At 43.9% G+C, this 14,900-nt stretch overlaps 1 protein-coding gene across 1 annotated transcript in view; it reads left to right on the top strand.

Annotated features, from left to right (window-relative positions):
• The window catches only part of STON2 (stonin 2), a 171,563-nt gene that overhangs the window by 55,094 nt on the left and 101,569 nt on the right, over window positions 1-14,900 (top strand). The window contains exon 5 of the mRNA XM_019551141.1: window positions 10,813-10,845. Within this exon, the coding sequence (XP_019406686.1) occupies window positions 10,813-10,845 (33 nt within the window). The remainder of the gene's footprint in view (window positions 1-10,812; window positions 10,846-14,900) is intronic.

Below are 14,900 nucleotides of genomic sequence, written 5' to 3'. Positions count from 1 at the left end.
CCTGTTGCTTCCTTCTGGTGTGCCCACATCCCCCCACATCTTAGTGTCATCAGCAAATTTGAACAGGGTGCTTTTTACCCCTCATCCAAGTCCAAGTATTATTTCCTTATGCAATCTGTCCAAGATGGGGTAAACAAGACTTCATGCCTAAATAAATGTTTCTATCACTTAAAACTTCAGTCAGTTTCTTGTTTGTTATATCAACCTGAGTCTTTTGGTTTACTAGTACCAATTGCTATTGCATATAGACTGTGATCAATAAAAAATAGATAAAATGGGTCACCTTTATAATGGAGTCATCAAAGCCATAGGGATTGTTTGGTAAATGTGTAACTCGGAGAATGTTGGACTTCTGTTTTACTACAGAAGAAAGGAAGGTTAGATTTTTAAAAGTATATCTCTTTCCTATAAGCTGGCAGTTCTGAGAGATGCAAGCATTGACTTGTCTACTGCTGAGCAAGGTTTTGCCTTTATCTTTGTGTCTCAAGTTCCCTAGTCTGTGAAATGGAGATAATATTGCTTCTCTATCTCTGAGAAGTAGAAGATGCATTAAATACTTCAGTTTCTTTAAGCCCTTTGGCTAAGTACAGACAGTCAAAAAGCCTGAGGCTGAATCAGTTCAGTCTTTGCAGGCTTTGGGTATTTATATTTTTGTTCATGCCAAACCACTTTTAGCCTAGTCCCCAGATGCAGGCAAAATTTATACAGCAGGAGGTCATCTGGCTTTGTCACTAGTCTGTCACTGCAAGATTTTCTGTCAGTAATTGGAGCTCTTAGCAGACCACTGAGAGAAGATCTAGGTGCAAATTCCTGGTCTGCTTATGTTAGAGTACATACCTCAGATGTATGTCTCCAGGGTCCAACTGCCCTAACCACCAGACTATTAGTCACTCTAGTCTAGTGACAGGTCTCTGTGTGTATCACTTTATTTTCACAAAATATTTTAAAGGTTCTCACTTTTGCTTTGATGAGGAACAAAAACGCACCGTGAAATTTTTCAAGAATAGGGATACGGAGTGGGGTTTCCAGCCACCCCTACTCCCCTTTTCTAATTAATGTGAATTCTTCGGTACTTCTACAATTTATAACAAACTTGATTAAATGAGTTTGCCTCAGCCTGTCTGACATTCCTCCTCCTCGTGTGGGGCGTAGTTTTGGTGGTCAAATTAATCATGGTCTCTGGTTGGAAACATGGAACGTGCTGGTCCGCTTAATTTGCCATTTCAGCCAGAAAGATGGGAACCAGAAACAACAGGCAGAAAACTGTCCATCAGCAACACTCTGGGTGGTTGGAGGGTAAAGGGGTGTAGAGCAGAAGGGTAGAGAGAAAAGTATCAGTCACGTTTGTTAAAGAAGTCATGGTCTCAGGCTGGAATTTTCCTCCTTTACTGTGAAGAAGCTGTTTTAAGCCATCACCCCACTTAATGTTGCATTTTTACTGATTCTCCATCTCGTTTCTGTCTCGGCCTCAACCTGTCACAAGCAATGAAGTTGTTAGAGTCTCAGTTATGTTGAAGGCTGTGTTTCTTGTTGTGCCACTGGCTAGACAAAACCCAGTCTTCTGTAGAAAAGTTCTCGCTTTAGGAAACAAAGAGGGAAGTGAACACCAAAGAGGTGTGTGTATCAGAGATGGTCTGGAGTTAACAGGCAGACCTGGGAGATGCAAGTTCCAGTTCTGTTACCAATTTGCTAGATGGTTTAGGTAGGGTGAGTCACTTAGGCTCAGATTTTCAAAAGACTGCATCTTAGGTGCCTTCATTTGATTGAGAGACCAATTGTCTGATTTTTCAGAGGTGTTGCGTATTAGCAAAGCTTGTGAGAATGGTAGGAGCTCTGCATCGCTTCATACGGTGCTTTCAGGTGCCTCAAATCAAACACCCAAAATGTGTGAATGCTTTTGAAAACACTGAACTTATCTTCCCCCTGTCTTAATTTTCCTATCTGTAAAGTGTGATAAGCTTTTCTAGTTTGTGGACTTCAGTAATATCTCCAAGGCCCATTGAGATCCCTGGGTAGAAGATGCTGAACAAGTGCACATTCGTGCTGTTATTAGGAATGCTGTCTAGAAATGTGATTCACATGTCCTGTTTTAATGGAAACATTCACAAGACTGAATTGAGGAAAGCAAACTAAGTTTAGTTTGAATTTAGGTTGTAAGGCTAATTTTTTTTATTTATACCCTTTTCTTCCACAAGGACCCAGAGATTTATATTGCATGCTGCCATGGAGAAAGTGGGTTTGGAGTTTCATTCCTATCTCCCTTTCTAGGGCTGAGAGTGCCATGGAAACCATGTTCTTGATTCCTAAGAGTATACCATACACTCTCCAGCCCTCCAGCTGTCAATAACACTGGTTATTTCTAGAAAGGGTGAAGAAGGCATGAGCTGTCCTAGCTGAGAGGAGTGTAGGCTCTGAGTGGGCAAAAAGTAAGGAAAACTGCAAAATCTGTGGGGAAATCACCAATTATCATAAGCATCAAGCTGATCAGGTCAGGGCTTTGCTATGGTATGCTGTGTACAAAGAGAGAGAAAATTATAGTGCCTGTCCCAAAGAAATAGCACTGTAACAGATGTGCCATGATTTTCCAATCTCATCTCCCAAAAGGGGCCCTAGTGACAGATCAGATGCGGGTTTCTTGCTCTGATGCTAAAGGTGCGGGTTCACACCCCTCTGGACTTGTGGTGATCCAGCTGTAAATGTGTATCAAGTCACTAAGGCTGGGGATTCAAAGGCAGCTGGGCATTGATGCTGATGCTGACCATGTCCCTTGTATGTGTTGGCCAGAGAAATTGGCAGCAGTGTAATGATAGGTGGGTGAGCTGGGCAAAAGCCCTGGGTGCTGCCTAAGGGGAAGGAGCTGAGGGGCACATCACCCTCCCATCCCCCAGGAGCAGGGAGGACAGAGCAGCAGTGGGAACGCAATGTCAGAGCAGCAGCTGGTGGTACGTTGCGATGGGGGAAGAGATGTCCCTTTTTTGCCACTAAAAATTGGTGGGTTTTTTGGCTTCATGAAACAAAGTCAGTGGCAAAAACAGATGACATCCCTCTGCAGCAGCAGTGACCCTCCTAACCACTGCCTCTGCATCATGCACCACTACACAGGGTTGGCCAGTTATGCTTCTACAAACTGGTGTGCTTTTAGGCATGCTAATTTGCTGGGCTCAGACAGATCTTTGACTTTTGAGCTTCTGATATAAGTGGCCCCAGATCTGCAGCAGCACGGTGCTCCAAGGCAACTTACCAGGAGACAGAGGATTTTCCTAGAATTGGTCAGAATGTGGACCAGAGTTGTTCAGTTCAAACTGAACTTCTTCACAAAGTTTTCATGTTTTTTCTTTAATGCACTCCCAAGCGCAAGAGTTTGCTTCCTTCAGAATGCTGTTTCTCTGATGAGATCCCTCTCTACAGCAACTGGCCATCCGAGAGTTTTCTGGACAATCCTGGATTCTGGGGGTGTCACAACATCCCCAAAGTGTTTCTGAAATGGGACTTCAGTCCTAAATTTGAAAACTTGATCCTTAATGGCCGTGCTCTTGTTCGCTTCTTCAAACATCCCCATGGTTTCTAACAGTATCTTGCTATGTTGGCTGAGAGGATGCAGAAAAACATTGCCTTTTGCTGTGTGAACACACCTCCACTGCTTCTCATTCAGGAGGCAGTAGCCACTTTCCAAGTATAAGCAGTCACATCACATTTGCTCTCAGCAAATTAGGCCACCTGCAACAGTGCACAGAGGTGGCAGACTAAGGTGGAAGTGCTGTATACTTCTTCCAGATGAGGAATATCCAGAAGTGTGCCTCAGATTTTGCTTTCTGAAAATTGGATGCTCTCTGAAATTTGGAAACTGCTGCAAGTTCTATCTCATGGTGGCAGGAAATTGCAGGCTGGCTGGCTCTCTCCTTCTAGGAAGGAGCAGGATTTGCTACAGAATATCCCACAGTGCAATTTTCATCTTCCTAGCATATCATAATTTTTTTATGATAATGACCATTTTTTGCTCTTCAGTCATGCCTTTTATTAACTCCTGCCTAGTTTATTTTTGTTTTGGGAGGTTTTGTTTTGTTTTTCTTTTCCAGGGGTTGCAACCAATCTCTGCTCAGTGTGAATAACAGCTGCTTTAATATAGGAGGATTAAGTGGCTCTGGCAGGTTGGTGGTTATTAACTGGTCTGTGTCAACTTGCCCAGTCCCCATTTAGTACTCTTGTCCACTTAGGAGTCTTTCATCTGCCTCTTGCAATGGGCAGCCTGCTTCTCTCAAGTCTGCAGCCTCTGTCTGTTGCTTGCTGTTTTGCATCTCTCCCACCCTTAGTTTTTATACCTTGCTCATCACCATGGTACGTGTATCACTAGCTTACTGCTGTGTCTAGTCTCTCACTGTTGGACTTTCTCTGAACTCTCTTCAGGGATCCCAGCTTGGTCTTCTTTTGTGGATTCAACATTTCGCCTCTTTTCACCTTTCTACTTAAACCATCTATAAATTTATTAACATTTCTCCCTCTTTATTTTTTTAATCAAATTGTGGCAGAGGAGACTAGCAAATCAGAGCAACACGTACACTTTCCAGGTACTTCCCAGCACATTTTCAAAATCATCCAGATAACTGCATTCTCAGATCTGTTTGTCTTCGTGTTGCATTAAACTCCCCGGTACACTGTTTCTCCATAGTAACCATTAAGGGAAATGAGAAAGCCCTGAGTGACCTTTAAAATGCAGCATCTGAGTGGAATGACACTACCTGCTGTTTAGGCACGCTGACAGAGGATTGTGCTTGTGGCCTCGAGATTTGATATGTGATAGGATTTTCTATCAAGACCATTTCAGGGGGACATCAGGTAACAGGATGAGAAGGGACAGATGGAAGAATTCAGGGGTGTGTTTTGCATCCAAGAAATGTTTTGGAGAACTGGTTTACATTGGGATCAAGCTGTATTTTCCCAATTCCAGTAGGGATGTACAACAGGAAGAAATTTCCTGGGTCGTTGTCTAGTCCTTGGCCGTCAGGAGTAATCAGTCATATAATCCCTGTCATAAATGTATCATGCTCACTCTTAAAACCAGTTAGGATTTTGCCCCCATTAATACCACTAAAAGGCTTGTTCCCATGCTTCACTCCTCCTGAGGATCTAATTCTAATTCCTAGCCCTTACTTGAAAAGGGGCAAGGAAAGGTGTTTGCAAGAGGGAAGCAAAACCCCTTTTTCCATTTAAAAAATTAAATGTTTAAAATGTGCTGAATGCTATGGAGTTAGAGTGGGCTCTAGGTTTTCCTGGTAGGGATTAAATCTGAAACAGTTCACCTGGGAGCAAAAGAGAGAAAAGAATATTTCAGGCATAATAATGGTCAGTATGTGAAGAGTTAACTTTAGGAAGTGATTCAGCGGCTGGCATAGGGTGGAGACTGCTGGGATCTTGCAAGGTGATCAGTAGAAGTGCTTCTTGCCAGAACAAAGTATCATTTCCATGAAATACAAATTAATTTAAATTATAACTACACAGAAATGTAACTAACCCGAAGCCTTCCTACCCATCCTTCCCCTAGCTCCTGGGCTCCCTGCCTATTCCTGCAAACTCTCTGCCTATTCTCCCATCCCCTCTCTTTCTGGGTGTGCCTGATCTGAGAGTAACCTGCACATTTTTTCATATCTGCCCTTCCCACACAAACAACAAGGGCTGATTGGCAGGCAGACAACCACGGGTCCTGCTCAAGCATGCAAAATGCATACCTCCCCACACAACTCCTACAAGGACGCAGTCATACACATGCACAGAGGCTGAAGAGCCATGGGCTGGCATAAGGGAACTTACTGAAGTGTTATCTGATCCCCTGGTAAGTGCAACAAGCGGAGGGAATCTGTTCATCTGACAGACTTGTTAGTTTGATTTTTTTTTTTTTTTTTTTTTAAGTCATGGGTGAGGAAGAAGAATATGAAAAATGATTTGAGAGATGCTACAGTGAGAGCGAATCATGTAAGTGAATGGATGAATAGATAGAAAAAGCTAGCTGTGTTACAGAAAGGTTTGAAGAAATGTTTTAGCTGTGAAGTGTGTGAGAATTTGTAATGTAATAGCAATGAGTTGGAAAAGGTGGGGGGTTTTATTTAAACAGGGTTTTTTGAAAGCATGAATTGGTACAATGAGACATGCTTGCGCTTTGGTCCTCTAGAAGCTAGTTAGAAAGGTTTGGTTACAATGTTGCTGAAGGGGCTAGAAAATGTAGTGGAATCAATATGCCGTGTTTTCCCAGGATGAAATGCAGTTTTTATAATGCTTTGGCACTGTGGCAAGTATCTGAGTTTGAACATTTCAAGAAGGATGGATTTCAAGTTGGTTCGTTAACTTTTATGGGAGGTAGCTTCTCCTCTGATCAGGAGAGTAAAAGTAGATTGCTTCCTGGCTAATAAAAGTAATAGCTGCTTCTCTTCAGTGAGAGAAGAGAAACCGAACCAAGCAAAACAGATCTCTATGAATTTGCTTCAAGTATTGTTGAAGGGAGGATGGGCATATGTGTCCAATGAACACAGCACAAAGGGGTCTCCAGAAAAGGAGTGGAGGTTTTGAAGCAGGCTTTGCTGAGATTAGCAGCTCAAAGTTATGTATAGAAATTCAGTGGGTGAGCGACCAATTCAGATTATTCAAGTGCTGTATTGTTGTTAGGGGATTTCAGGGTTGTTTGCCACTTGATGAAAATAGAAGAAATTCATTGTATTTGTATATGCAGGAATAAATAGCTGGGTTTACAGATAGTCACAACTTTTGAGACCTGAGTCCTGAAATGTGGAAGGTAAAGGTCAGTTAAAGGCAAATCTTACAGTGATCTACAGAAGTTAATTTGATACACTGGCTGTTTTTTTAATACCCCTGTTATTTTTAAACAGCAGTTTGAAATGCAACCTGATGATTACATTAAAGAGCATCAAATGTCAGCGCAAAGCACTTTCTTCACTGATCCTGATGTCTCATATTAGCCCAAATGCCAATACCGAGCCTAATGAATGCTGCCCAGTCTTCATTATGAACACCTAATTTCTCAAAAGTTCTCAATTCAGCATCAGCTTTCCATGCCCTAGGCTTGGCACAATAATGATTTTTTCAAGGAGGCTGTAGCAGAATCTACCCAGCAGTTTTTGATTTTCCAAAGGATAAGGAAAGGGGCTGAATCTTGTTTATGTTTTAACAATAATAACTTTTGTTCTCAGTTATCAAAATGGCTGGATGTTAAAATTTACTATAGGTTCATAGATTCAAAATCCATAAAGGCTTATTGTGGTCATCTAGTTTGACCTCCTACACAATACAGACCATGGGACTGCTTTGAATTAATTCTTGTTTGAACTAGAAGTATTCCTCTTGGTGGGGGGGGAACCTAATTTTGATTTGCAAATTTCTAGTGACAGAGAATCCACCACTGACAGGCTTTTTTAAACGGCTCTAATGTCTGATTACCCCTGCTGTTTAAAAACTGCATAGGTACAGACTTTATACATAAACCAGTATAAATTATTGGAAACTAGTGTAAACCTGTAATAGAACAGAAAAGTAGTACACTTAGACCAGTTTAAGAGTGGTGGAACCCAATGTAAGATAGACCTGGATGGATGTAGTATCTGATTTAATCTGTTTAGATTAGACCGGTTTATTGAATGTCTGTCTCAGATGCTTTCCTGACCCAAGTTAGGCTGCAGTCCCCTGGCATCCCAGGTGCCTTTGCTGCTCCCCTGCTATCCCCTTCAGACACAGCTGGTGAACTCAGATTGGTGGGGCTGTGGAGTGTCCCATTGGGGTGGGGGTTGCAGCTGGCCAGGAGCAGGGAGTGTGGGGAGGGTTGCAGCCAGCTGGGCACTCTGACTGGTAGCAGGGAGGCTGCAGATGAAGACACACTCCCCCGCTCCCCGCTGGCTGCAAACCCCCTATCCCCCCTGCCACTCCTGTGGGACACTCCACTACCCCACCAATCTGAGTTCACCAGCTGCACCTGATCCCCACTCTTGCACAGTAGGTGGGCCAGCTTCAGACCACAGTCACCTGCTCTGGCCCTAGCGCTGGGCTGGTCCTGCCCCCAAGCTGTTGCACAGCTGAGACAGCAAAACTTTGCTCCCCAGTGCTGCATCCTGCCTGCGCCTGCCAGCTGGGTTGGGCAGGGAGGAAGAGATCCATTACTCTATCCTGCACCCCTCCCCTCCATCAAAGTTGGGAGGCTGCTGCATGGCGCGGGCTTCCCTTCTTCCTCACTGCCTGGCCCAGAATGGTTTTTCTCCCCAGCCCTTTCCCTTGCCAGCTGTCAGGCGATGGGGAGAGAGAGAATGGAGCCCACTATTGTGTGGACCCAGCCCCAAGCCAGCACAGTAAGGAGGGGCCTGTGCAGTGCGGGGGCTCTGTTCCCCCACCCCTCTCCTGCCTGGCTGCTCGGACCTGTGTGGCTGACCCGGGAACCAGGGGACAGGGAGAGAACGGAGCACCCTCCTATGCAGGCCCTGCAGCTCTGCTGGTTCGGGTGGGCCAGGAATGGGTCTGGGCCAGAAACTGCGGGCAGGTTATGGGGGAAGCAGAGAAGGGCCAGTCCAGGTTCACCTGGTGGGGGGGCCTTTGCTCGCCAGTGTCCCCACCTTCTGTCCCCAGTTTCTACCCCGGCAGCCAGCTACATGGGTTCAAGCCACAGTTCCCGTCTGCAGCTGTCGGGCAGTCAGAAGGGTGCGGGTAGGGAGCCCCGCACCATGCGGGCCCTCTTTGCTGTACTGGCTCAGGGCTGCAGATGAAGACACGCCCCCCCCCCGCTCCCTGTGTGACAGGGGGCTTCACCCCCATCCCACCTAGCCACTACTGACAACTGGAGACCAAAGCCAGGGCTCAGACCCATGTAGCTGTACGTTGGGCTGGGAATTGGGAGTGCAGGGATGGAGAAGCAGAGGCCCCCTGCTTCATGGACCTTCCCCAACCTCCCCTCAGTTTCTGGCCTAGCAGACAGCCACCTGGCCCTGGCCCCCACCCACCCAGACCTGTGCCAGCATAGCTGGGGTGACCTGTACAGCAAGGGGCTCCATTTTCCACCCTGTTCCCCCAGTCACTGCTGACAGCCAACAACTGGAAGGGGACAGGGCTGGGGTTGTGCTGGCCAATCAGGGCTGACCAGTTCCTTGGCTGGGCTCATCATTTTCCCCTGGCTTGCTAGGAAATGCGCTCGAGTGCTCCCAGCCTCCCTAGTGCAGGCCACCTCCATGCCCTCTCCACAAAGGGCCAATGCAAGTTCTGTTCACTCCCAAACTAATCTAGGGCACTTAGAAAAAGCTGCAAAAGTTGGTGTGAATCTGCCTAGAGTTTTTTGAGCATTTATAGTTAACATCTAAGTAATACACCTTCCAACCTTTGGAGTTTGCCCTATCTTTGTTTGCTATACTGAAGAGCTTCTATTATTGGTCCCCAAGCTGCTCCTCAGTCTTCTGTCTGATATTTTAAATAGAATTAAACCCCTTGAGGATTTTTTTGGTTTTTACTGTAAAGTATGTTTTCTCAATAATTCAGTTTCTCAAGAATTTTTGACACTGTCTCCCACCATATTCTCATTAACAAGATAGACAAAATTACTGTAATGTGGATAATAACTATTTGAATCATTGCATTCAAGAGTCATCCTGGCTCTGTGTCTATTTGGGAGGAGGTTTGCTGGGGTCTGTCCTGGATCTGGTATTGTTTAATAATTTTATTAATGACTTGGATGATAGGATTGATTACATGTTTAGCAGATTTGCAGATTTCCACCGGGCTAGGTGGAACTGCAGACAGTCTGGAGGGTAAGGCCAGGATCCAGAATGACCTGGATAGATCGGAGAAATGGTCTGCAGTCAATCAGATGAGATTCAACAAGAACAAGTACAAAGTCCTGCACTTTGGACGGAATAATTGCATGCACAAATACAGACTGAGGAATGACTGGCTAGACTGTAGTATTGCAGAGAAGGTCATGGGGGGGGGGGTTACAATGTGCTTCTGTTTATTTAAAAAAAAAAAAAAAAAAAGGCCAACAGCATACTGGATTGTATTAACAGCAATGCCACTTGCAAATCAAGAGAATAAATTTCTGTTCAGTATTTGCAAGGTCTAACCTAGAACATAGCATGCACTTCTGTCCCCCTTGTCATTCCCCTCCGTCCCCTGCCCGCCTTCAAGAAGAATGTGGACAGTTTGGAAAGAGCCCAACGTAGAGCAGGAAAAATTATTTGGGACCTGAAAACGAAGATTTATGAAAAAAGGCTGAAAGACCTAGGGTTATTTAGTTTGGAGAAGAAAAGACTAGGGGGCAGGGGAGGGGTTGGATAATAGTCTTCCAATATGTGAAGGGCAGTTACAGAGAGGACTGAGATGGGGTTTTTTCTCTGTAGCCATGGGGGACAAGACTAAGAACAATTTGCTAAAGCTTCAGTAGGGGAAATTTTAGTTGGGGATTAGGTGGAACTTTCTAGCTGAGGATGGTCAGACATTTGAACAAGCTTCCTAGAGAAGTTGTGGAATCGGCATCCTCGGAAATTTTCAAAACCAGGTTGAATAGATAGTTTATTCAAGGACAATTTTGCCTTGATTAGAGGGTGAGACCATACGACCTTGTGAGGTCCCTTCAAGTTCTGCTTTCTTATGAACCTAATCTTTCTTACAGCTCTTTTCTGAAACCTCTAGTGGAAACTATATTCCTGTAGTTGCTACCCCAATAGGAATTATAACCTCTCTAGTTATATTCAGTATCCCCCTCTTCATAACTCCAAGGATTTCATTAGCCATTTTGGCTACAATGTTTCAACTCATTCTCTTCTACTTCTTTTTCAGAGTCACCGCTTCCCAGGTTAAGTCCCCTCTCCTGTAAGTATAACTTGCAGTGTATGTGTTGATGTATGATTTTACATTTGGCTATGTTAAAGCACAAATTGTGCTTGCTTGTACCACAAAACCAAGCAGTTCACATAATGAATATTATTACTGATATAAAGCTATTAACATTCTACTAATCTTTGTGCCATCTCTAAACCTTTTAACCTTAATAATTTTGCTTTCTTCCAAGTCCACTGATAAAGTAACATTTAAATAGCATAGGACCCAGAATCAGCCCTGTTGGACCCCGTTAGAAATACCCCTTCTGTTGATAATTCCACATTTTCAATCATATTTTGAGACCTACCATGTAAGCATGGTCTTCAGTGATGACTAATTTTTAGGTTAAGGCCATACTTTTCAAATATTGGTGGTGAAGCCTAGACAGTTAAAGAGAATACAAATATATGTATGGAAATGTAATGTCTGTTTTTGAAAAATTTGGATCAAGCCTTCAAATAGATTAAAGCTATATATGTGCAATATACATGTATGTGTACACACAATGACGCAAAAAACCAAACACCCTACTTTAGTTCTATACACTGACTTTTCATGGCAAAGAATGCATTTCTACTAAGCAAAATGAAAAATGGAGTTCAGACATCTGGAGCACTGTCTCCTTAGTTGCTATTGGAACCAACAGATTAATAAGAGTTATGCAACCTCATCTGTGTCCTGTCCACACAAATATGAGCCTATTACGGGTGCAGAGCCTGAGTGCATCTAGCTTAAACGGTAGAGACTTGTGTGTCTGGAGGGATCTGGACCAGCCCTCAGGTGTACCAACCAAGACAAATACTGTCACACTCCATTTTTATCATCCTCATTGCAGGTGGCTCCTACAAATGAAAAGCCATCAGAGAATGTATTTGAACCCCTTGAGTATTTGCAGCTTGAGATGCATTGCCCAGAAGGTGTGGACAGAGGTGAACAGTGTTGTCTGGCAACATTGCAGTTCTGTACATTCTTGGGTTCTAGGTGGCCCGATTTTTTTTTTTTGATGGTACATATCTTATCTTTACCCCAAAGACTGTATGGTCCAACCACCCTTGCTTAGTGAGCCAAGTTTGTGTATTGTTCACATATTCATATTGTAAGTGACTTCAGCTATTCTGATGCCCTCTGTCCTAATGGTCACTGCTGGTTATTTACATTCTAACCATCTTATAAATATACTGTAGACTACAAATATGATGATGGAAAATGAAACCTTTTGGATTCAGATTAAATCTGTGTATGAATCTGATTCTCTTTAGAACTGGAAGATGCATACACTCTATTTATAGCACTAAATTAATTGTTCATGATAAAATATGTTTACAAACCACAATAAGCATAAGATCTGTGAAATAACTCTTTGCTGAGCTCAGTGTCTGTTGACTTAATGCAGAAAGGGAGGCTCCCTTTTGTCTCGCCCCATGAAGTTGAAGCCTGCAGAATGCAACAGCCCTGGTTTATGTCTCAGCTGCAGCAACATACAGGTTGTATAGAGTACAACTGCCTAAGAAGCATCTTAGCTAAGTGATAAAGTCTGCTTTGGCACCTGACCATTTCTTGGCAGATACAGCAGTCCTTCAGCTAGGTGGTCTTTTGCTAGAAAATGGGTGAATGATTTGAGGATTGATCTGAGCTACATCCTCCCAAATTTAAACTGAACCCCAGAATTTTTAGAAGCTGGAAACTGTTCAATTATATTTCTTTATCGTCTGTTTCACAGCTGCCTCAGCATGTCCAGGTTGCAGCTGGGACCAGACAGAGGAGCACTGAAATGTTGTCAGGAATGCTGATCCAGGGGTATTTCTGTTCTGACCTGAAGTCCTGAAATTTTCACACAAGAGCAAGTTCTCAGGAACTTTCTACTCTGATTTCTAGGCTAGAAAGGCTCAGAGAAATATCCAGACTTCATGTCTTTATCTGAATTGGGTTTTTAAATTTCTTGAGTAGGTAGGCCTCAGTCAAACCCTACTTTTCTTCTATTTTAACTGAAAGGAAGTCTTCCTCTGGGTAAGAAGGGAGCTAAATTTGCTTATACTGGAAGCTGCTCCCTAAGTTTCTAAGAAACTATGTGTGTACAGCATATGGACATTATAATAAACAGTAATGTAAATAGAATAAATCTGTTTTTTTCCCCATCCAAAACTGGCCAGATAGAGGCTGCTTCTCTTTTTAGAAGGTTATGCTCTGTCTCAAGCAGAAGTTGTTGGCTCGATGCTGGAGCTACTTAATAAAATGGTATGGGATGAGTTTATGAAAGAAGTTGGACCAGACAGCCCCTTTGGGCCTTTAAAATTCATGAATCTGCATGCACTGCTTGAGACGCTGTGCCGAGGGTTGGGTTTAGTCTTAGAACAAGCTCACAATTCCAGGGGATAGCCTCTCATTAACATTCGGCTTCAGTTTGGTAGGGATGGTAGCACTTGTGTGTCTCAGTTGCTGTTTGTCTTCAGGAGACATCTACTAGTTTATTTAAATGACTCATTGTCATTAGCACTGTAGTACCTTGTGCGAGATGAGAGAGAGAATATGTAATTTTGTTACTTTGTTAAAAGTGCACAGGAAATACTGGTCGTTATTGTTCCACCTGAGTTCCTTGGAAAATTAGCAGTTCTGAGACTACACTGAATTTGTCCCATATTAATTCAGATGAACTCAAAATGATTGCAGTTCTGAACCTATTGTGTTCTTAACTCGGATGGTTTGATTTATTTGTTTTAATCAAATTAGTTCAAATTTCTGGCATTAGTTCTTATTCTTTAGTTAAGGTGATTATTAAGGCGTTAGCTTGTTGGCTAAGGTGGTTATAAGTAGGGCTGTGTAAAATGGCACCGTTCCATTTCAACTTGTATTTCGATGGAATAGCATTTTGTTTCGAATTTCATTTCGATTTGAAACCACTGTTTTGTTTTGTTTCGTCAAAACAGTTTCACTGTTTTGACATTTCGCCCATAGGCTATAATGCGGAAGCTTGAAACAGCCTATAACTTTGCCATTTCTGGCCTGATTTGAATGAGACTTACAGGAATGGTAAGCCTGCCAAGTTTCAAGGAGACAGGTGTAGGGGTTTGGGGGAAACTACACCTCAAGAGGACAAGAAAAACTCGTGACATGGGTGGGTGACACTGTATGTGTTAAAGCACAGAATGGTGAAAGCTGCAGGCTTGCTAGCCCCTGCTGAGGCCACAAAGTCTGCCAGCTTTCAAGGAGATAGGTGCAGGGGTTTCAGGGAAACTTCACCTCAAGCAAAACCCGTGACATGGGTGCTTGTGAGACTGTCTGTCTTGGGGCACAGGAGGGTGAAAACTGCAGGCCTGCTAGGCCCTGTTGTGGCCACAAAGCCTGCCAGCTGTCAAGGAGATAGGTGCAGGTGGAGTCTGGGTTCTGGGGCCCTGCATCTCTAGCTGCAGACAGACAAAACTAATGACATTGGTGGGTGACACTGTGTGCGTATTAAGGTGCACCCTCACTCAACTGACACCAAGGCAGAAAGCAGGGCAGTTCAAACAGTGCTGCCTTCTTTGCAGTTCTTCCATCCCTCCCCCAGAGCACTGGGATTGGAAGGGACCTCAGGGAAGGGTGACAGTCACTGGCCATCTTCACAGTCAATAATGAGAGCACTCCTTCCCCCCCTGCCCCTTCCCCTTCCCTCTCCTTACTTTAGTTTCTGTTTCCCTTCAGGCAAACCCAGCTTGAGCTTCAAAACTTGAAATGTTTCTAAATTTTCAAAACGTTTCATAGATTCTAGAGTTGGAAGGGACCTGAGCAGATCATCAAGTCCGACACCCTGCCATGGCAGGAAAGAGTGCTGAGGTCAAACGACCCCAGCAAGGTGATTGTCTAGCCTCCTCTTAAAGACCCCCAGGGTAGGAGCCAGCACCACTTCCCTTGGAAGTTGGTTACAGATCCTAGCCGCCCTGACAGTGAAGTAGCGCCTCCTGATGTTTATCCTAAATCTACCCTCCGCCAGCTTGTGACCTGTTATTTCTAGTCACTCCTGGTAATGCTCGGGGGAACACAGACTCTCCCAATGCCTGCTGATCCCCTCT

This window comes from Crocodylus porosus, unplaced genomic scaffold (assembly GCF_001723895.1).
Source record: "Crocodylus porosus isolate Cpor-Errol unplaced genomic scaffold, CroPor_comp1, whole genome shotgun sequence".
Taxonomy (NCBI): domain Eukaryota; kingdom Metazoa; phylum Chordata; order Crocodylia; family Crocodylidae; genus Crocodylus; species Crocodylus porosus.
Note: the sequence above shows the minus strand (reverse complement) of the source record. Positions and strands in the feature narration are given on the sequence as shown.